Below are 24747 nucleotides of genomic sequence, written 5' to 3' on the forward strand. Positions count from 1 at the left end.
TCAAGATATTCATCCAGAAATCAGTAAGGCTGCTGTGAAAAATTTTCCCAAACATCTCTGGTACTTCTTTCCCCAAACTGTGGCTCTATCCTTATTTGATGACAATGTTCCAACAGCAGTTAGGGCAAATATGGCCCAAGTTATGCTGGAAGCAGGCAAAAGTGAAGAAAAAGAAAATAAACTGAAGACAAAGACCCTTCAATATGGAAGGATGATCCTAGTTACAAAAGTGGAAATAAAAAACTTGAGAAGACAGTTATTGTGAATGACGTTGCAGAAAGATGTCAAGCTCATTCATGACTACAACAACATTCTCATAAGAGATGAAACTGAGAAACAATTTGTTTTACAGATCGTTGCTGGAGACCGTGAAAAATACCCAACTGCTACTGAATCCTCTCTTAGGAAAAACTAATGTTCTTCTCATTATGTTTTGCTTTTATGGAAATTATTATTGCAAATAAAAATGCATTTTTTCTTATAGAAGATATGTGCGTTATTACAAAACCCTAATTTTGAGGAACTTTTTGGAATTACCTTTTGGGAATTTTGATTCAGTATGTTTTTAAACAATTGCTGGCGTTGCCTGGATGTGTCCACATAATTTTTTCTAAAAAAAAAAAAAATGACCGAGATAGAGAAGAGTATACCACTTTTGATAGGAATTAATCATTGCTTAATGCATATACTATGTTCCAACTTCAAGGCGTTTGAGGGAAGCCTAGCAGTTGTCCGACTGAGCTGAAGTTTTGTACAGACCATATTTTTGTTGATTGGAACAGGATTATGGGGTGGGAGTAGGAAAATTTAAACTTTCGGAAAATTACCTATAGCTAAGGGCCGCCCTACTGTACCTTCTTGAAGATTAAATTAGTGCTTCAACCATAGATATCCTATATAAAAATGTAATATTTCATGGAATCCCTTGTTGTGCTGCCATTTGTAATTGTGTTAGTACTATTGCTAACTCCCCTTGAAAGGCATATGCCTATTATTTTCCATATACTACGTACCATGTGATTTAGTGATTATATTGCAAAAGTGATTCATGTATTGTTCAGAATTGTCTTCAATTGAAAGTTGCAAGCTATATATCAGTGTATGCGCTGGAAAAGATTATTAAATTCTAATAAAAATGATTTGGATAAAATTGCCATTTTGTATCTGTTTTCTCTCAAAAAAGTAAATGTAACATCAAATGATCATCCCTGTGCTACTGGGGGAATAAAATAATGCAGGCCATCGGAAAACAAAGAAATGGTGAGGGAACACTTAGCGAACTTAAATGAAAACAAGTCTCTAGGTCTAGATGAATTACGTCCTAAAGGAAGCAGCAAAGTTAATTGCTGAACCACTCACCATAATCTTTGAAAATTCCTGGAGAACAGAAAAGTTCCAGAAGAATGGAAAAGGGCAAATGTTGTCTGAATCTTCAAAAAAAGGGAATAAGATGAACCCAGGAAACTACAGGCCTGTGAGTTTGACTTTTATAAAGGGAAAGATCTATTAAACAGCATGTATGCAAGTACTTGGATGATTATGGAGTAATTAACCAGAGCCAGCATAGGTTTTTAACAAACAAGTCATCCCAGACTAATCTAATCTCCTTCTATGACAGAAGCACCCACTGGGCTGATTAGCGAAATGCAGTAAATATAGTATATCTTGTCTTAAGTAAAGCATTCGATAAAAGTATCTCATATCATGCTTATTAAAAAAATGACAATATGGGATTGACAAGGCAACTGTTAGCTGAATTTACAACTAGCTGAATAATCATACTCAAAAAGTGATCATAATTGGCTGCACATCCAACTGGAAGAATGTCTCAAGTGGGTAACCAGAAGGCTCTTTCCTGCACCCAATGTTGTTCAACATTTTTAAGAATAATCTAGATAAGGTAAGTGAGGGGAAGCTGATCAAAGTTGCCAACACCACAAAGCTAGAAGGGATAGCTAACATTACAGAAGAGAGAGAATTCAAAAAGATCTAGACAAGCTTGAACAGTGGACAGTGACTAACAGAATAGTATTTAAAGGGGTTGTCCCGCGAAACAAAGTGGGGTTAAGCACTTCTGTATGGCCATATTAATGCACTTTGTAATGTACATTGTGCATTAATTATGAGCCATACAGAAGTTATTCACTTACCTGTTCCGTTGCTGGCGTCCCCGTCTCCATGGTGCCGTCTAATTTCAGCGTCTAATCGCCCGATTAGACGCGCTTGCGCAGTCCGGTCTTCTCCCTTCTGAATGGGGCCGCTCGTGCCGGAGAGCTGCTCCTCGTAGCTCCGCCCCGTCATGTGTGCCGATTCCAGCCAATCAGGAGGCTGGAATCGGCAATGGACCGCACAGAGCCCACGGTGCACCATGGGAGAAGACCCACGGTGCATCGTGGGTGAAGATCCCGGCGGCCATCTTACTAAGGTAAGTAAGAAGTCGCCGGAGCGCGGGGATTCGGGTAAGTACTGAACGTTTGTTTTTTTTTATCCCTGCATCGGGTTTGTCTCGCGCCTATTGAAAAAAAAAACAAAAAAAAAACGTTTCGGCGCGGGACAACCCCTTAAACAGGGAGAAATGTAAAGTTCTACATCTGGGCAAGGAAAATTAAAAAAAAGCACACACTGAATGGGAGGAATTGTGCTAAGCAGCACATGTGAAAAAAAGACTTGGATATGCTAATGGATCACAAAGTGAGACCTCCTTCACATGGCTGTAAGCCAGCTACAAATTGCATAAGTGAAGAATAGCAGCCATGTTGTACCAATCTTAATTAGCATTTTCTCGTTCATTATGACTGCGAAAAAAAATACACTGCTGCACGGAAATTCTTTCGTCGGCAGAAATCTTCAGAATTACTGCTAATGCTTAAATAGAGCCAGCTGTCATCTTTTCCCAGCATTGGACTCAGCTAAACTTCTTCCTCATCCCTTTTTTTTCAGCTCCCATTAGAAGTCGATGGGAGCCTCCAGCGTATCTTGGCAAAAGATAGGGCAAGACCTATTATTTCAAGTGCCATATAAAATCAGTCGTGATGTGCTATTTTGCCAGGTAAAAATCACTCATCTGAATGAATACATTGGAATCCAATGCTTCAGATGATTGTGATTTTTGAACACACAATAGCTGCATATATGCGGTGTGTGAATAAGGCTTGAACATGAATAAATAATGTGATGCAGCAGCAAAAAAGGCAAACAAATTCTGGGATGTATTAAGAGAAGCATAGAGTCTAGATCACGTGAGGTAATTACCCACCTCTACTTTATCCACCTCTAATTATCCACCTCTCTTTCTTAGTCAGACCTCATCTGGAATACTGTGTCCAGTTCTAGGCACCCCAATTTAAAAAAGCATCAACAAACTGGAGCGAGTTCAGAGAAGAATTACCAGGATGGTGAGCGGTCTGCAAATCATGTCTTATGAGGAACGGGTAAAGGATCTGGGAATGTTTAGCTTGCAAAAAAGAAGGCTGAGAGGAGACTTAATAGCTGTCTACAATATCTAAAGGGCTGTAACAGCGCAGAGGAATCAACCCTATTATCATTTGCACAAGGAAAGACAAGAAGCAATGGAAGGAAACTGAAATGGAGGAAACACAGATTAGATATTAGAAAAACTTCCTGATAGTAAGGGTGATCAATGAGTGGAACAGGTTGCCATGGGAGGTGCTGAGTTCTCCTACAATGGAAGTCTTCAAACAGAGGCTGGACAGACATCTGTCTGAGATGATTTAGAGAATCCTGCATTGAGCAGGGAGTTTGCCAGATGACCTTCCAATTTTACAATTCTATGATTCTATGGCTAACTTCCTCGATAACTGAGGCATCTTTTAAAGAATGGAACTAACAAAGTTTTTCTTTCACCAGATTTCTACCCTTGTAAATAAGGACATGTTTGTTAATTACTTTGTAACGCTTTAAGCTGTCAGCCTCCAATTACTTGGAAGTGTTGATTACTGTCATTTAGGTATCTTCACATATAAGGCTAATAAAAGATTTTTGTTAGTGCATTTGGAGCCCTCCATTTAATGTACACCATAAGCCCTTCTCTACCCCCATTATGGCCCTCGTGTCCTCTACCCGCCATGTCCCTGGAAGCAAAGCCCAAAGGGATGATCCCGAATCTGCTCCCTTAAAGAAAGCGAGTTCCTTGTCTCCATTATAAATACTGGAACACTCTCAGACTATGCCCACAGCTAAGGTAAGGACCCTACCCTCGAACCTGGGTAAGGAGTACCCTAAAACCAGCCAGGTTCCCCTTTCACATGTGGTACTGCGAGCAGGATAGGAACTCCTGGACCAACTACCCCTTGGCTTGAATCAGATGGAATGTCTACAATTTTCTACTTAGCTCTGGACAGTGAGACCACTGGCACAAGATTTACGCTAATGAGCCCAAACGAGAGAAAAGAAAGAACAACGGGCCAGGAAACAGCTTGCGAAGTATATGCCAGAGGAGCATTGCAAGTTGCGAAATTATGGTTTTGTAACACACTATGATCCTCTGGTGGAGCATAGTTGGGTGGAAGAGTCTTTGATGGGGGGGCTTTGTATTCATCCACTAGCTGTTGATTGCATACCCTAGCCTTCTGCTGGATTTATATGATCTTAATAATACACCTGCACCTCCAGGGATTCCCAGTGGACTCAGTGCCAAAGTGCTAAGTTCATTGCGGTGTCTAGTCCCAATTCATTGTCTTAGTTTTTGACAAAAATGTATACCCTTTAGTGATGGCCTCATTGCCTTTTTATGTCCTAGCTAAGTGGGCTTTAATTCTAGAGGATGTAAAAACATGCATTCTCTATGGATTAAAGCCCTCTTGGCTGGGGACGTGACAGCTCCATGCTGTCAGTGCCCGCAGGTAGCCAACAGCCTGGAACTGTCATCCCGGGCTGCAGGGAACCCCCCCCCCCCCCGGGCTGCAGGGAGCTTCCCCCCCTCCCGACAATGTGATTGGCGCTATCCAACGGCGTCGATCGCAATACAGTGGAAAAAAAGTTTAAACAAAAAGCTTACGTTTCATCTCCCCTCACGGATCATATCCGTGAGAGTGGATCAAATTATGTAGCTAAGGCCCGTCGACAAATCGGCAGACACATGTGCAAAAGCAGTGGATTGCTTTGGTAATTTAAAATTTCCCTGCTTTTGGCTACAAAACTTAGCCGAGAGCCTGGAGCTTTCATGGGCGGCCACGTTGAGCGGTTCCTGGTCACATGTTCGCTGTTTTCAAATGGATAATGGCGATCACGTAAAATTTTTTAAAAAGATGGAGTTTAATCTCCCCTCCTCGATGTGATCGGTGAGAGGAGATGAAACTTTTTACCAAGGCTTCCGTATTTGAACCCCAACGTGTTCCTCCTCCGTGGACCTTCCCGAAATTCTGCGCATGTGACCACCGGCAAAATGCAGGACACATGCACAGGAGGCGGGGAGCCTGGGAAACTTAAAACCTCCTTGCTCCAACGGTCGCCAAGAGCCTAGAGCAGTGAGTGGTCCCCGGTCACATGATAAAAAGATAGCGATCTACCTTAGGCCAATCTCCCATGACCGGATAGGAATTACAGATCCCGCATGCGTCTGATCCACGGTAATACACAGATCGCATTGGGTTACACAATTCCGCTCACATTAGCGGGTTGGAATTACTTAATCCACTCGCAGAAAACAGAACGCAGCATGTTCAACAGGACATCAGATACAGGTGTCCTACATTGGCAATGCCTTACTATAGCAATCATAAGTGCTATGGTGCAAGTTCCCCACAGGGGCACCAATAGTTTAAAAAAAAGATAAAAAGTGTCAAAATAAAAAAATGTTAAACAAAAAACTTTTTTTGTGCTTTTTCCCTTATTAGTATAAAAAAGATTTTTTAAATTAAAATCCCACATATTTGGTATTGTTGTATCCGTAACGACTCGCACACCAAATTTAACACACCTTTTAACCTGCCCAGCAAAAAGCGTAAAAAAACCCCTGCAACAAACAGAGGCAACATGCTTATTTTTTGTAGGGCTTGTCACCAACCCATTGCTTTCAATGGGACTGCAGAAGTGCTGGTCCTATTGAAAGCAATGGGAAAACATCACGATCCTCTGCAACAGCTATCACACCTATGACAACTGTGTCAGGGGAGTCTTTACTGCCCGCGGGGAGTCCTTTTGGCACTGATCACTGTTGACGCGCACCACGGACCTATGGTGCATGCATGTCCTATGTTTTGCAGTTACATGCGTTTGCATGCCTGTAAAACACAGACATGTGAGCACACCATAGGGAACCAATGTTTCTAGTAGGAGTGTGTTTTTGTGCGCATAACTGTACGCACATACATATGCTCGTGTGAAGCCACCCTTAGTCTGGATTCACACGGGCATCTGCTTTCTTACGTTTGCCCGCTGGCAACGTAAAAAAGCGTGAATGGGCGCACAAATCTAACGTTTGTGTGCCTGTTCAGATGGCCCTAGCCCGGTGCATATACGCTAAGGCCGCAATGCCTTGGCATACACGCTCCTATCTCCCCCTTCCCTCCCCCTTGCTATCTCTCTGCAAGGGGAGGAGGCAGGATGGAGCAGGAGCTAGTGTGCTTAAGCTCCCACCCTCTCTCCGCCCCTTGTCGCAGCCAGCAATGAGAGAGGGTGGAGCTTAGCACCTCCCCGTCCGACCCCTTGCCATTGCAAGCACGCTGCTAAACTCCCTCGCACCTCCCTTCTCCAGCAGCTGTCATAGGCTCCCATAGAGCCCTGGAGAGAGAGGTGAGTATATATATATATATATATATATATATATATATATATATATATATTTTTTTTTTTATTTTTTTTATTTTTTTTATTTTTTTTTTTTACACAAGCTAGGGATGATTTTCAGGGAAGGGCATATATTTAAAGCCCCTCCCCAAAAATCCCTGCACGGGTTGCCAGCTCCTATTGCTTTGAATGGGGCCGCCGGCAGCAGCACCAACAGCAGCCCTCTGAAAGCAATGAGCACGCAGCTTCGTTCACACGCTTTTTTGCACATACATACATGAGTGCAAAACAACGCTCGTGTGAACAAGACCATAGTAAATAGGGCCTATTACAGCATCTTTCTCCCAGTCTATTACTGGAACCGAAGAACTGATGGTGGATCTAAATATGTCTTCTAAGATGCAGTCCATATATGTGACACGTCTTATCAAATAACAGCACCATATAATTATTCATTATGCAGATGATTAGTTTCAATGGGAACTAAATTTAATCATACATTGGCATAGAAAGAACTGACTGCATAGGATGATTCCTTCTTGGGAATGGTAGTAAAGGGGTTATACCAGAATTAACTTTTTTCACTTATCTATAGGATAGCTTATAAGAGTGTGATTACTGGGGGTCTCACCGCTGAGACCTTCACAATCCTGAAAATTAGGAACTTGTGTCCCCCACTTCTTGTCACTAGAGGGGTCATTTCTCTCACCTGCAGTGACGTCAGACTGAATGGAGAAGCAGCAGCACTTATACCAAGTTATCTCTGGCAGTGCCATTGAAAATAAGTGGAGCAGCAGCGCAAATGCATGAGCGTGGCTCTATTTAATCCCCTTCCTCACTGCGGGAGTGCAGTAAGCCCACAAAGAGAAAAAAGGGGGTATATGGGACCCTGTTCTCGGGATCGGTGGATGTCTCAGCAGTGAGTCTCTCACCGGTCAGAATTTTATCACCAATCATATTGATACGTGCTGAAAGTTAATTTTGGTACAATCTTTTAACTGAGAATTCTCTTATATGGAACTAAAGAGTTATTCTAAGACACATTAGATTTTATTTTTTACTTAAAATTCTACTTTTGATTTAAACATGGAATATTATATATAACAATTGTTCTCTTTGTTCATTAATTCACAGAGCCGGTCACTAAACCTAAAATCACAGGTTCCACCACCCAACCCAAGGAAAATGACACCGTCACCCTAACTTGTGACACCTCAAAAGCTACGACTATAAGGTGGATCAGGCGTAGCGCTGGCATCTCCTCCGAAGCTAAGTTATCTGGAGATAACAAGACTCTCACCATCATCGTTAAACGAGGAGACTCAGGAGAATACCGGTGTGAAGCTGAGAACCTTGTCAGTAAGGAGTCCAGTGATCCCTATAGAGTATCTGTGGCCTGTGAGTAACCAAAATAGTTGTACTGCTTTGAATATCATAAACTGCATCTCCAATATATGTCTTTGCTGATATTCTTACTGACCCTGACATCAGATATCATGATGATCTAATGACTGGAGCTGCCCGAAACATTACAAACATCATTAGATGGTAGATTAAAATCATATTCCACCACTAGAGGCAGGAAAGAAAGTGGAGAAAGTTCTATTATACTGACAGATCTGATGCCATAAACCTCAGAGTAATGAGTGAAAAAGCTATAAAGCAACAGATAACATTTTCAGAATATCTGTCATTGTTCGGTATCTGAGAAGTTACTGTAGAAAATACCATTGGAATCATTACTTTTGGCTATGAATTCTGATGTCTATGGGCAGTATTACTTGAAGGTCATTCCCTCAGTTCTCTCACTTACCTTCCCATTGTTCGAAGTCCACACCCTATGACTCTTCAGCCCACTGTCGCTGTCATCTACCAACCCCTGGGTCCCACAGTCTGTTCCTCGATCATTTTGCCGCTTGGCTCCCCCACCACTTACTATCCTGTGAAAACCCAACCCTCATCCTCAGTGACTTTAACATCCCCACTAATGACCCTGCTTCCTCATCTGCCTCCCAGCTCTTATTGCTCACCTTTCTCCCTCAGTCTATCACAACTCTCAGACTCCCCTACTCACAGAGACGGCAACACTCTCGACCTAATTTTTCTCCACCTTTGCTCTACCTCCCACTTTACAAACTTCCCCCTCCCACTCTCGGATCCCAACCTCCTCTCCTTCTCCATCAGGCACCCTATTATCTCCCCAGACTATCCCATCTATTGGACCCCTAGGAACCTCCAGACTGCCCACACCAAACAGTTCACTGAGACCTTACAGTCCTCCCTGTTCCCCACCCCTCTCCTCTCATGCCCAAATCTGGCTGCCAGACAATACAACCACCCTCAGACATGCCTTGGATGAAGCTGCAACCCCCTGTGACCCGAGCCATCCACCGCAGACCATAGCAACCTTCGCTCACACCCCAAACATGCTTTATCCGGCGGGGCTCTGGGTGTGCTGAACGGCTATGGAGAAAATCAAAGCAGTCCGCAGACTACATCCACTTCAAATTTATGCTCAAGACCTACAATCTCGCCCTCCACAATGCCAAATAAACTTACTTCACTTCCCTGGTCTCCTGACTATCCCACAACCCCAAATGACTTTTTGATACATTCCACTCCCTCCTCAGCCTCACAAAACAGGCGGATCTCGTTGCTGGAGAGCTAGCCACCCATTTCAGAGAAAAAAACTGAAAACATCCAAAAAGAAGTCTCTGAAAACTACATGGCTAGTCCCGATCCTGGTCTCTTCAGCACTGAATCCATCACTCACTATCTATACTAGAACAACAACGAGGAAGAATTCTCCAGACTGCTTTCCGCTGCTTGCCCCATCACCTGCGCTAGTGACCCCCTTCCCACACACCTCCTCCGGTCCCTTTCCCTGGCTGTCATTACCCGCCTCACCACCACCTAAAACCTGTCCCTCACCTCTGGCATATTTCCCTCCTCATTCAACCACTCTGCTAAAAAAAATAACCCCTCACCCGACCAAAGCTGCCGATTACTGACCCATCTCAAACCTCCCCTTCATCTCAAAACAACTAAAACACCTGGTTTATTCCCGCCTCACATGCTTTTTGTCTGATAACTTTCTCCTCGACCCCCTCCAGTCCAGCTTCCGCCCCATATACTCGACCGAAAAAGCCCTCGCAAAAGTGTCAAACTAACTGATGACGGCGAAGTCAAGGGGCGACTACTCCCTAATAATCCTCCTTGACCTCTCTGCTGCATTTGACCCTGTTGAGCATAACCTCCTCCTTGCTATGCTACGCTCTATTAGCCTAAAGGTCACTGCTCTGTCCTGGTTCTCTTCCTATCTCTCTGACCGCTCATCCAGCGTCTCCTTCACTGGCTCTACCTCCGCTCCACTTCCTCTCGCTGTTGGGGTCCCCCAGGCTTGGTCCTCGGTCCCCTCCTTTTCTCTATCTACAAAGCCCCAATTGGATAAACCATCCACAAATTCGGCCAATACCATCTCTATGCTGATGACACCCAGTTATACATCACTTCCCACAACATCCCTGAACTATTCCTTCAAATTATCACCGACAGTCTGTCCGCTATCTCTAATCTGATCTCCTCCCTTTTTCTCAAATTTAACCTCTCTAAAACTGACCTTCTCGTATTTCCGCCTTATAACTGACCCCCAACATCTCCATTCCAGTATCTGGCATCATAATAACCCCCAAACAGCATGCCTGCTGCCTTGGGGGTCACACTGGATTCTGACCTCTTCTTTACCCCCCATATCCAATCCCTGGCCCGAACATGCCACCTTCATCTCAGAAATATTGCTAACATCCAGCCATTTCTCACCACAGACACTCTAAAGACACTTGTCACCCATAGTCATTCCCGACTTTATTACTGTAACTCGCTACTCATTGGCTTTCCCCACACCAGACTCTCTTCTCTCCAATTTATACTAAATACGTCAGCTAATTTTCCTAATCAGCCGCTTCTCACACAACTCTGCACTATGCCATTTGCTGCACTAGCTACCCATCCACTACAGAACTAAATTCAAACTCATCACCCTCACCCACAAAGCTTTCCATGGTGCCACACCACCATACATCTCCTCCCTTCTGTCTTTTCATCACCCAGCCCGCACACTCTTATTAGCCAACACATTGAGATTAAACACCCCTCTAATTCGATCCTCACATGCTCGCCTCCAGGACTTCCTCTAGAGCAGCATCAGTACTCTGGAACGCACTACCCAAAACATCCGGACAATCCCCGATGCAAGGAACTTGAGACATGGCTTAAAACGCACCTCTTTAGTGAGGCATACCAAATCTCCTGATCCAATTGCCCACTCCCGACAACATGCCCTCTGCCCCTCCCTATGGCTCCCCACAACTTCCACTTTGCCTATTGTTTACATCTTTACCTTTTTATCACTCCCCCATTCTGTTTCCTAATAATTAAATACCATATGTATCTTTAGTACTATTTTGTTCCCCCCCCCCCCCCCGTGCCTCCTCTCCTGCCCCTGAACCTTCTGAACCATTCCAAATAAGTGTATACGACATGTAATTGTCTTGTTTGTGTTTCCCTCATGCTGTGAAAGCGCTGGGGAATAAGGCCGCCTGCAGACGGCTCGGTCAGATCCCGCTGCAAGAATTCTTGCAGCGGGATCCGACCCGTGCCCCTGCAGTGACCTGGCGCTCACCCGCTCCTGGCGTCTTGCTCTGCCTCCCAGCCGGCGCATGCGCAGAGCGGAGCTGGCGCGTCACTAGTGACGTTTCTGTGCGGGCCTCTGCGAGACCTGCACAGAAATAGAACATGCCGTGATTTGTTTTCCGTGCGTGTTTTTACGCTGACAAATCTCGACTGTGTGCATAGGATTGCATTATATAATGCAATCCTATGGCTGTGGGCACGGGCGGAAATTTCCGCCTGTCTGCAGGAGGCCCAAGTTTGTGCTTTACAAATAAAGATTATTATTATGTCTATGGGCAATGTTACTTACTGCACTTATCTCCTGTTTGTTTTGCAGACGGTCCAGATAAGGCACGGATACAAGGTGAATTATTAGTTGGTCTTGGTTCTCCCATCACATTAACATGTTCTGCTGATTCCGAACCAGATCCTGAATACCAATGGGGATTCAATGGAAAAGTCTTAGAGCAAAAAATATACAAATATAGTATTAGTAATGCTACAACTGAGAATCAAGGACTGTATACGTGTGTGGTGAAGAACACAGTGACCCTCCGCAACGCTACTGTCTCTGTATATGTGAATGTCTCTGCAGGTAATTATATTTTTGTGTACTTTTATTTGTGTGCTTTTTAATAGAATGTTATTGCATGTTTAAAGTGAACTGGTCACCTCCCTACAGCATCGTAAAATAAGTTATAGTGCTGTTAGGGGATGTGACAAGCAGACGAGTGATGGATCTTTTATACCCGCAATCCAGCGGTGTCCCCCTCTGAAGTCGGCGCCCGGCATGAAAATCTGACTCTTTTCAGAGTCCCATGTGCATGCTTTCCCATACAAGTCTGTGTAAGAGCGTGCGCACAGGACTGTGAAAAGAGTCAGATTGTCGCGCAGTGAGGGAACTTCACCGGGTGACAGTGCTGGATCACAGGAGCAGATGAGTATAAAATAATACATCACCCGGCTCCCTGTCACGTTTCTTAATAGCACCATAACTGAGTTTATGGTTCTTTAGGGATGTGACTGTTTCGCTTTTAAAGGGGAAAAAAATGTCACTCGAAATTTGTGTTTTACCATACTGTACCATGGAAATGTATGTACGCCTTCATCTCTGCTGAATTCAAAGAAGTATAGTGAACCCAAACACATCTTTGACACCACGTCCATGAAATCTTGTGACACAGTGCTCTGTGCAAACCACCATTCTGTTAGCTTGTAGTATTAATTACATTGATGTTATCTGCTAAAACATATGTTTGAGATGTCAGAAGCTCAGTTTTGGATAGATTTCCTCTTAAAGGTGTTAGCCAGTACTGTGTGCTTCATATATGGTTTTTTCAACTTAGTCTGTCAGCAAGTGCTAAAAAGGATCATGTCACAAACAGGACCAGACATCTCAGTCACAGTTACATGATCATTCAGAGCTGCTTATTGGCTGAGTGTGATTATGTGATGTTATACAGTTTCATGACCCAGGTATAATAGAGTCGTCCTCTGCTGTAGTCTACCCATCTTTCCCACCACCCCAGCAATCTGCCCAAGGGTGGGCGGGTGAAACTTCTGAGTTCTTCCTGCTGCTTACTCTCCTATCTTCTTCTTCCAAATGGCTCCCATTTTTGTTTCCCATTGCAATCTAACTGACTCACCAATTGCCTCCAGCCTTCCTACCTTCCGACTCTAAAATCCCACTAATCCTTCAAGGACTAGACAAACACCCATCTCTGCAAGGGCTCCGCTCTGCCAGAGCCAAGTGGCGACAGACCCACCCTAACCATTAAACCATTCCGAAGGGGTGTAATCTGAACCTTCCCCCCCTTCCGCCACAGCGAGCATGGCTTCACACCTCAAGCGTGTGCTGCACCCCCAAAACCAAGGCTCTCTCAATACCCTCCTGGATCATCAAAGCCCACAGGTCAATGCCCATCTTATTTATATGCACTCTGTCCTCCTTCCAAAAGTTTCCTTGACCCGTCTGAAGCGCAAAGTACCTCACTGCTACCCCACCGTTACGACCCACAAACCAGTTTAACTTCGCCTGGGTCCTGTTCAAACGTCTTACTGACTTCGCGTTACACCAGGTCTTACGGGGTACCATCTCCGACCACACCACTATCAAACCCGGATGTGACGTTAACAGGTATAGAATATTGTATCGAATGTCCCTTGATTAGTCCCGAAATGGCCTCCTACCCAGATTGTTTCCACCCACATGCAGCACCAAGACATCTGGAGCCCTGTTCAACCTCACCAAATTCTGAAATTCTGGCAAAACCCTGCTCCAAGACATACCTAGTACCCTTATTTACCTTATCCTAGCTGTGTTTTGCAGCCTTCCATTCGAGCAGACCTCTGCTCTTTTTGCGCCCCAATAGACAAATGAATGACCTATGATCCACACCAAGGCCAGACAATGATGTGCAAAAAAAGACAACAATAGACTTCCAGTACATTATGTATTTTCTTTCTCCCCGGCACCACCATGAGCAACCAGGTTTCTTTCTTTCTTCCCCTCACTACCAACCACCCAAGGCGCCCCTGTCAGGTTGAACCCAAATCTCGTTACCCCGTCTCCAACCAACCACCTGAGGTACCCCCTGTTAGAATGCACCTGACCCTTGCTACCCCATCCCCTTTACCCCGTTACCCTGCATCCTGGCAATGTACCCAGAGCTACTGATGTATTGATTACTTGATTTCCTGCTCTCTGACCACTCTCCAAAGTTGTGGAGGGCAAGCCCTCCCTTCCTCCTCCTCTGCTGAAGTTTGTATCCAGAAACGCTCCCACTGAAACCAAGAAAGAGAGCCTGCAATTGACTTTTTCACCCCAGGATATGAATTGCCACCATCCACATATTTAATGACAAAGCTTCCAAAACCAAGTGGTTCTAAATTAGGCTGACCATTGGGGGGAAGGATGCCATCAAGTTATTACTTGAGCCACCCCCAAGTTCTTGCAGTGAAACCTAACTTTCTTGTTGTGAAAATGGTCGCCCCAAAGTTCTACTGCTACAATAATGGAAAAACGCTCCAACAACAATAAATTCGCAAGCAACCTCTTCTCCTTCCAATCCCCCGGCCACGGTCCGAAGCACCATCGGCCTTGAAAGTAAGCTCTGAACCATGAGCTACCTGTCGCATCCATAAACATTCACCAATCAAAATTCGCAATCGCCTCATGAATCATTACCGACTTTTCGTTATAGCGATCCAGATCTTTCTCTAGCTGAATGAAATGGTGAGGCGATTTTACCCTTGATGTGGCGGACACCAGCCTCCTACAAAAAACTCTTCCCATAGGCATTATCCAACAAGCAAAATTGAGCTTCCCCAATAACGACTGCAGCTCTTGTAGTGTAATCTTGTTAGCCTGGTGAGTCCTTTGCAACTGTCACTGTAAATTCAACAATTTGTTCGCTGACAGTCTGCATTCCATCGCCTCTGTGTCTATTGCAATCCCCAGAAAATTAAGATACACTGATGGTTCTTCCGTCTTGGCGGGGGCTAACAGGACCCCGAAGCGCTGTGCTACCCACTGTACTGTCCCCAGCAGACTTGCACAAATAGATGATTTAGCTGGATCTATGCATAAAAAAATCATCCAACTAGTGGATAACTGAGTCAATACCAGACATGTCTTTTACAACCCATTCCATGAAGAAAATAAATGCTTCAAAGTACTTGTACGTGTGCACTGTAGTGCTAGGGCTACCTGCCTGCAGCAGGGGCCGCGGTATCTATTTGCAAGAACGCCTTCTGGCTGGCTGGCAGTGAAGGACCTTGCAGCTGGGCCAGAAATCCTTTCTTAGTGGGCTGCCAGGACCTGCAGCCCATCCCACTCTGCAGCCAATCTCATACAGGGGGCATCACCCACCTGTCAATCTTGACTCCACCAGTACTTACTGGTGGCGTCAAGATACACCAGTACCGTACATATTTTGGAGGCATTCCTCAACCTCTGGTTTGGGGGACTATCCTATAGATGGGTCCTCTACACCAAGGGAATCCACTTTTAATTACTATTTTAATCTTTGACTTTTAATACATTCATTCCACTCTTGGAGTGCGGACACATTATATACTATATCAGGCACCATCTAGAGACTTCCTGTCTGTATCGTGAGCGGTGACCAGAGCTATTGTAGGCACAGCAGTGCATCCATATTGACAGTTGTTCCTGGTACTGTAGCTCAGTCCATTCAGATTATAGCACCACAGCTCCTCTTTGAAAAAGCCTTCTATGTTTAAGCCTAGGAAAACTCCTTTTGAAGTAAAATTTCATTTTTATCAAACAAAGCTTATTCATAGAATAATAAAAAGTTTTGCAATTTTTGAATGTATGCTGTGTATAAATTCCTCAAGATTTTAAGGACCTTTAACTCTTTCCTATCCACTGTCTGACGTCTAAAGACATTCTGATTGAAGGCTGTACAGCTCCAATGTTAGAAGATGTCCGTCAGGGTATTTTTACTGTATATTACTGGCTGCTCTGTTGTCGGGGGCCTCTCCAGCATGTCCCATACTGCAGTACTGGCTCTAGCCAGCAGATGATGCCATTGTATAATAGCAGAAAGAGAGAACCCCCTAGTAAACCCTGAATCCAAAATTGGATTGCAAAGGGTTAATATCAGTCATTGAATAAGACCTTTCACTGTTTACTTCCAACTGGTGAACATTTTCCAGCTAATATAAAGATGTTACAGCTGAAAGGCCTTTCATAAGGTCAGTATCACACAAGCGGTTTACAGGCAAAGTTATTTGCCCATAATACAAATGAGTATCCTGTGAGCTCAGGTCAGTAGAGCTCAGCCTCGCTGAGACACTCATCTGTATTACGAGTACATAAATGCGCTTATGGTATACTCCCAGGAAGCCAGCCTAAAGCGCTGTCCCCACTGTGTTTTTCAATACACTGTGGGATTTTGTCTGGGGGTCCCGTCAAAGGTGCTGAAAACAGCATTCTGTTGGAAATGGAAAAGAACAAAACAATTTGACCAATCAACTACGCTATTCTATGCTCCAAATATAACGGAAATGAACAGAACCTTTTTTCAAACGCACCAAAGTGGTGTTAGTTTCACTAATAATAGTGAATGGTTCCGTTCGTTTCCATTCAAGGAAGTTCCATCACAGTTCTCTTTTTGGCACCTGTGATGGAAATCCCAGAGAGAATTCAAGAGCATAGCGAAAAATTCTAAGAGCGATCCATAACAAAGAGCTGTGCGGAATTTGGTGCAGAATTTACCACGGTCTGCGGTGCCGAATGTGAAAAATTCCGCCTATGTGAAAACTCATTGAAGTAAACAAAAAAGCTCTCATTCAATAACTACAAGCAAAGATCTTAAAAAGTGTGAGAAATTGATATATGAAATATTAGAAAGTTGGAGAACATTTTATTATACAATAAAAAAAACTATTTTTTGAAACTCGAAATCTCTAATAGGTTTATAATGAGCATGAAGATCTCCCCCTCTGTATACTGGCTTGTGAGATAAATCGTCCACATCTCTAATAGGAGCCCATAGCTTCTGATCCAGCTGCTACCTTCAGGTGCCGCTGTGTGTACTGGCTGTGTCTGTTATGTAGCATATACTCTATTTCTCCCTGCATTGTAGATAGAAGATAAAGAGCACACGATAGATATGTGGGAACGCAGTGTTACCCGACTATATACATATCTTACATTTTGTTTTGTTAATTTGAAGTTTGTTATTTGATTTTAATACCTCCCAATACTTTTGCAGATATAATATCACAAGATAATGGAAGCTCGCCAAAGATAATTGGAATTATAGTGGCCATTGTGCTATTATTGATTCTTATCGCAGCCACAATTTATCTGTTCATCATGCACAAACGACGCAAAAGGTAAGTAGATAGCATGCAGCACAATACGTTTAAGGCCCGTTCACGTAGGTGTGCTTTCTGTCCGTATTCAGTCCGTATTTTCTTATTGACTGAATACAAGCATCACTTGGACCTACTGAATTACATTGGTATATTCTTACGCAGACCTCTGGTGCACGTAAAAAATCTCAGCATATGCGTATCCATGCAGCGAACGCAATATTTTTTTACACATCTATTTTGTGCGTGAGTGAAATACAGTAGTGCACGAACGACTTACCTGCATCCTCTATCCTGATGGAGAACTGCTCCTAAAGCTATCTTTGGAAGATCCCGTCATTTGAGGGTGGTTTCAGGCATCCGTATGCGCTCACTCACCACTATGGAACGTAGTTGCTCATTAACACGGTTTTCTTTTCCCTTTTTTGGACTTTTTCAAACTGAGCGCCATAGGCAGGAGTTTGAAAAAACAGCGTGAAGATAGGTCCTGTACGCTCTTTCTCACACTCAGTTAATACTACATGTGGGAAAGATAGGACAAGTTCTATCTTTTCTCGCTGTACTATTAGTGGGGGAGAATCCCGCTAGTACGAAATAACACTATTGAAATCAATGGTTTTGTTTTGTTCCGTTAGGCATAATGAGACACGAACACGTTTGTCTGTTTAAGCCCTAAGGACGGCATCACACGGGCCTATGCGCTTTTGCGTGCAACTCAGCGCAATTTATTTGAGCTATCAGCAAGTCTTTTTTACACAAATATTGGTGTATTTTTTTGTAGTTTTTGCATACAGAACACAACCATTCCCGATTTAAATGGCTGTTTAGCCTAATGAGTTCCAGATATGTTTTTTTCCAGCTGAATTGTGCAGCAAATTACACATCCCATCCACATTGTGCGCCCCCATTTGCACGCACCATGAGGAAGATGGAGCATGCTGCATTTTATTTCGCAGGCGCAAAATGTAGGAAATGAGAAGTAATGCGTTGAAATCAATGGATTCTATTCCTGCGTGCATGCAAATACGCAGTGTGAATCTGGCCTAAAGGGAGCAGGTCTGCAGCATGGAGGTGCTGTGTATGTAATCTACTATATATTTGAGTATGTCAATGGATTCTACGTTCCTGATTTAGTATTCCTTGTTGTTTTCAACAAGTAATTCCCACTAGAAGAGCCATACTGAGCGCTGAGAATTTGTGTTTCAGGAAATGCTATGTCCCCAGACAGGAATACATGGAGTAACCAAGGAGTGAAAACTGCTGTCCATAGCAACCAATCATAGCGCAGCTTTCATTTTACCTCAGCAATATAATATATAGCAACCAATCATAACGCAGCTTTTATTTTAACTCAGCAGTATAATATATAGCAACCAATCACAGCGCAGCTTTCATGTTACCTGAGCAGTATAAGAAATAGCAACCAATCACAGCAGAGCTTTCACGTTACCGCAGCAGTATAATATATAGCAACCAATCACAGCGCAGCTTTCATGTTACCTCAGCAGTATAATATATAACAACCAATTACATCACAGCTTTCATTTTACCTCAGCAACATAATATATAACAACCAATCACAGCACAGCTTTCATTTTACCTCAGCAGTATAATATATAACAACCAATCACAGCACAGCTTTCATGTTACCTCAGCAGTATAATATATAGCAACCAATCATGGTGCAGCTTTCATTTTACCTCAGCAGAATAACAAATGAAAGCTGAGCTATGGTGGGTTGCTATTGGTAACAAAAAATGTACAATTTTACTCAAATCGCACCAGAACTGGGATTTCTATACAGCATAAACAAACAGTTTTAGTGTTTTAGATATAAGTAGCTTTCATTTTATCTCAGGACTGAGGATTAAAAGCTGTTGCCTATAGTAACTATAGATGAGCGAGTATACTCGCTAAGGGTAATTGCTCGAGCGAGCATTGCCTTTAGCGAGTACCTGCCCGCTCGAGACGGAAGGTTCGGGTGACGGCAGCGGGCACGGAGCTGCGGGGGAGAGCGGGGCGGAACAGAGGGGAGATCTCTCTCTCCCTCTCTCCCCCCCGCTCCCTCCTGCTAACTGCCGCTACTCACCGCTCCCCCGTGCCGGCGCCCGAACCTTCAGTCTCGAGCGGGGGAGATACTTGCTAAAGCAATTGCCTTTAGCGAGTATACTCGCTCATCTCTAATAGTAACCAATCACAGCGCAGCTTTCATTTTACCTCAGCAGTATAATATATAACAACTATAGATGAGCGAGCATACTCGCTAGGGGCAGTTACTCGATCGAGCATTGCCCTTAGCGAGTACCTGCCCGCTCGGAAGAAAAGGTTCGGCTGCCAGCGGTGGGGGAGAGCAGGGAGGAACGGAGGGGAGATCTCTCTCTCCCTCTCTCCCCCCGCTTCCCCCTGCTCACTGCTGCAACTCACCTCTCACCCGCGATGGCAGCCGAACCTTTTCTTCTGAGCGGGCAGGTACTCGCTAAGGGCAATGCTCGATCAAGTAATTATCCTTAGCGAGTATGCTCGCTCATCTCTAATAACAACCAATCACAGCACAGCTTTTATTTTACCTCGTTCTGTATCGGGTACCCGGGCTGTATGTGTGTTTGTGTGTGTATATATATCGCACAATCTGTTTGTTTGTGTTGTCTACAAATCCCCAGTTCTGCTCCGATTTGAGTGGAATTTTGCGTGAGCGTTCTTCAGCACGAGGCGCCGAATACTGGTGGAATTAAAAATCGAACACTCACGACTTCCCCTGTAACTTTTATTGCCAACAGCAACCAATCACAGCGCAGCTTTCATTTCTTATACTGCTGAGGTAAAATGAAAGCTGCGCTGTGATTGGTTGCTATGGGCAACACCTTTTTATTTTGGACGACTTCCATAACAGTGCGGTGCGTATTGTTGTGGCTCACTTTGTACATTCCAGGACTGCTAGTCATAAAATCACCTGCAGCACAGGGTATATCTTCTAGTGTGTTTATATAACTGGTAAAGCAACAGCCCTCCATTGTGGAGCTCACAGCTGTTACATATGTCAGTTATCGGATTTCTCTTTGCATTTCTTTCAATCTATGATACATATGCTGCATTTTGATTTTCAGCCCGAGTCACACGAATTCAAATGTGAAAGGCTCATCCAAAAATGGTAAGTGCTATGCAACGTATATGTGACTTATTCAGTATCAGTAACTGAAATTGTTAGTGTATTGAATATACAAAACTTGGGATGGCCAATCAATGAACCCAGGCTGGTAGAACTGGTAGAACCTGAGCTTGATCTGTATTATTTGTTTCCTCTCGCTTACGCAGCGCCAGCGTATTCCACAGCGTTGTACAACGATTGTCCTCACTCATGGTATCATTCTACAATCAGAGACACAAGTATAGTCATTTCCCATTAAGCACTATAGGCCATATGTATGCATGACATGCCGCAGACATGACTCATACCCGGCTCAGATGTTGATCATGGGGTTTCCCTCAGTTGCTGATTTATACGATCAGTTCTGACTCTGACCCGCAGAAAGCTTCTGCTCAGATAGTTAATTATTACACTGCCTATCCCATGTGAAGGAAATCCCCCTCAGGGCTCCGTCACACAAGGGATTTTACATGCAATATTGCAGACTATAAATCCCATCGATTTCAATGGCTTCCCTCACATTCACGTTTTTGCGCCCATATGCTCTATTTTTGTGCGCACAAAATCAGGCATTGTTAATTTCTAATACTGGGGACTAATTAGACTACTGAACCAGTTCACAACCGGCACAGGTGTGTCCTGCGCCAATATGAACGGGTCTAACAGTCCAAAAAAGTGCAGTAAACGCTCATGAGGACACATTTTTTACAATATTGAAAACGCTCCCCATTCATTTCAATATGAGATGCATCGCGTTTAAGGACGCATTCAGACGACCGTATATCGGCTGGGTATTCACGCCCGGCCGATATACGTCGTCTCTCTCTGCAGGGGGAGGAGGCTGGAAGAACTGGGAGCAGTGCTCTGAGCTCCCGCCCCCTCTCTGCCTCCTCTCCGCCCCCCTGCACTATTTTCAATGGGGAGAGGCGGGATGTGGGCGGAGCTAATTCCCTAAACTTAGCCCCGCCCCGCCTCCTCTCTTTACAAATAGTGCAGAAGGGTGGAGAGGAGGCAGAGAGGGTGCGGGAGCTCAGAGCACTGCACCCGGCTCTTCCAGCCTCCTCCTCCTGCAGAGAGAGACGCCGTAAATATCGGCCGGGCGTGAATACTCGGCCGATATGCGGTCGTCTGAATGCGCCTTAAATTTGCTGAAATGCACTAAAATAAAACAGGCAGTACTCAAAATCACGGCATGCTGCGATTCTCCGTGGTCAGCCTATCTATTAGATAGGCTCACCTCAGAGACCTGTCAGTACTCCCCCTTCTCCCCCTAGCAATAGCGATATTCCACCTTGGCCGTGGACAGAGGGCCTTAGAAGTATTTATCAATTCTCTCTAAGAAATAGTCGAACATTACAAATCAGCTTTTTTATAGCAAATCAAACCCCAAAATAACATCCAATAGCTTCACTGAAGTGGTATAAAGTATCTTCTGTCAGTAGGTTTCAGACAGAGAATAAGGAACCTTCCCATGTGACACATTGCTTTACACAATTACTTTACACTTCCTTGTAATTTCTTCTAAAAAACATTGGTAGAGATTTCCTAAAAGTGCATCAGAATTCTGCCACAAATTGTGGTAAATAATGAGGTACAAGCGCCAAAGTTAGTATGTGCCAGATGCTTTTTACAAATGTCTTAAGCAGCGTGCAGCAGAGATGGGGTGGTGTAAAGAAGAAAAATGTGACTACCGTGACTGCAAAGTTGTGGCCAATTTGTCATGCCACATGTGCCATGTTGATCTTTGAGTGTAAAGACCTGGCAGAACAGATCACCTATGTATTACATGGTCGGCCACTTATTTGAATAACTATGTGCTACAAGGGACTTTCCGTGGTAATATCTGCTTGTCAGGGATTTAATAAACCAGACCTGCAGCTATGAACTTCATGAGAGATCCATATCATTTATAGACAAGCGGCGTGTCTCACTGCTTGTTTCCTTCTTGTATAGTGCGCTATTCACAGCCCAACTATGCAAAGCAGATAGGTGCAGGGTGTGTGAGGAGTCATTGTCTAATGTCCAGTAAATGAAACAAAACATTTACCAACAGATAGGAATGAAATTACATCCAAGTGTACAAGTTAAGACTCTCCCTAGGCTGTGAGGTATACATTGCGTGTATGAACTTGAAGTCATTCTCAACTGCCAACATTTCTTTCCTTCGGAGAATTCTATGCAATAAATATTTGTTTCCTTTTGCAATGTGTAAAAAAAAATACATGGGTGAAAAAAAGTAAAACAAACAGATATATTCCCATTATTGATTTTGTTTAGATATGACATAAGCCTCATATTGGTATGGCACCCTTCACTTCTAGGTTTCCATAACCCCCACTGCAAACTTGGCTGCGCTTAGGGTTCAGAGCAGAGGCGTAACTTGAAGTTCCTGGGCCCCAATGCAAAACCTGTAACGGGGCCCCCAACTATAATGCTTTATTCATAGTCCTGGGCTACCTATATGGAGAAGAGAGGCCTTATGGGCCCCCTAAGGCTCCTGGGCCCGGGTGCAACCGCATCCCCTGCACCCACTATAGTTAAGCCAGTGGTTCAGTCATCAGAGGGGAGGGAATGGAGGAACCACTTGGCATTGAATTCCCTGTTCAGCAATCCTTTCCCTGTTCACCAGAACAAACCTTCCCATAGGACAATTGTTACAACCCTGTAGCAAAAACCAAGAGAGTCCCCCTTCCTCGTTTGTCCACAGTATAGCTGCTCTCTGTCCACTCTGCAAGCTTCTCAATAGCTGTGTCTTTTCCCTCCTTGTGAACTATCCTTAGGACTGTTTTTGCAACCAAGAGAGACTCCTGCTTCAACCTCCGTTCTGCACCAAGCACTTCTCTCAACTACTTCCTACTACTTCTCTTCCTCCTGCTCTGTTCTATTCCTTTGTTCCTATCCCCCCTTCCTTAACGTTGCAGTCCTATTACACAGAAAACATCAAATAACCTGCAAATAGTCACATTAAAATTAGAAAAAAACCTTCCCAAAAATGTAACTTTTTTACTGTAGATTTTGAATTTAAGTCTCATGTAAATACACTTGGTGCAGAATTCAGTTTCCTTAAGTGGAATTTTAACCCCTTACTGACATAACTAATTTTAGCTTCAAGAGCCAATAAGGCCGAATGCCCACGGCCGGGTCGAATTCAGACTGCAAAATCGCGCAGCGGAATCAGACCCTGTGCCCCGACATTGACCCCCACGGATCCACTGCGACTCACTGCGGGACTGACTGCTTCTATTGACTGCAATGAAAGCTGTGCGTGCGAGGCTCGCACTAGCATAGGACATGTTGCGATTTATTTATTTTTTTCCCCATGAGCGGAAAATCGCAGTTAATTTCCGCTCGTGCACATGGAAAAGCGTTTTCTATAGCATGTCCTATAGGGCGTATTTGCTGCGGGATCCGGAGGCGAACGCTCACTTCGGATCCTGCAGTGCAAATATGGCTGTGGGCATTGGGCCTAAATCGTATCCCTTTTGTGTTACAGTGGTCATAACTTATTTTTTTCGTCCATGAAGCTATATGACAACTTGTATTTTGCAGGATGAGTTTTTATAGGAACCAATTTTGGGTATGGTACATGTAATAACTTATTTGTTTTTGCTGCAGAGTAGTGGGAAAAAAACAATTTTACCATTCTTTTTTGTGATTAATTTTTATTATATTTACAGTGTGGTAGAATTATGTTATCTTTATTCTATGGGTTATTATGATTATGACAGCACTAGAGATGAGCGAGCACCAAAATGCTCGGGTGCTCGTTACTCGAGTCGAACTTTCAGTGATGCTCGAGAGTTCGTTTCGAGTAACGAACCCCATTGAAGTCAATGGGTGACTCGAGCATTTTTGTATATTGCCGATGCTCGCTAAGGTTTTCATTTGTGAAAATCTGCAAAACACAAGAAAGTGATGGAAACGACACAGAAACGAATAGGGCAGGCGAGGAGCTACATTTTGGGCTGCATCTCAAGTTCCCAGGTCCCACTATTAAGCCACAATAGCAGCAAGAGTGAGACCCCCTCCCCTCCACTGTCAGCGTAAAGATCGTTCTCCTCTGCCACAGCTGTAATAGCTGTGGCAGAGAAGAACGATGTTAGCCCATTGAATTCAATGGAGCCGGCAATACAGCCGGCTCCATTGAAAGCAATGGGCTGCCGGCGTACGCAGGATGAATTGTCGGGAAGGGCTTAAATATATAAGCCCTTCCCTGCAATTCATCCAGAAATGTGTAAAAATAAAAAAAATATATACTCACCTTGTACCGGCAGAACGATGTTAGCCCATTGAATTCAATGGAGCCGGCAATACAGCCGACTCCATTGAAAGCAATGGGC

At 44.0% G+C, this 24747-nt stretch overlaps 1 protein-coding gene across 1 annotated transcript in view; it reads left to right on the forward strand.

The window, feature by feature from the left end:
* Window positions 1–24747, forward strand: part of LOC136631391 (carcinoembryonic antigen-related cell adhesion molecule 8-like) — a 124716-nt gene that overhangs the window by 36600 nt on the left and 63369 nt on the right. The window contains exons 3-6 of the mRNA XM_066605670.1: window positions 7882–8145; window positions 11756–12013; window positions 17160–17283; window positions 20367–20410. Coding sequence (XP_066461767.1) covers window positions 7882–8145; window positions 11756–12013; window positions 17160–17283; window positions 20367–20410 — 690 coding nt within the window. The remainder of the gene's footprint in view (window positions 1–7881; window positions 8146–11755; window positions 12014–17159; window positions 17284–20366; window positions 20411–24747) is intronic.

This window comes from Eleutherodactylus coqui, chromosome 6 (assembly GCF_035609145.1).
Source record: "Eleutherodactylus coqui strain aEleCoq1 chromosome 6, aEleCoq1.hap1, whole genome shotgun sequence".
NCBI classification, from domain to species: Eukaryota; Metazoa; Chordata; class Amphibia; order Anura; family Eleutherodactylidae; genus Eleutherodactylus; species Eleutherodactylus coqui.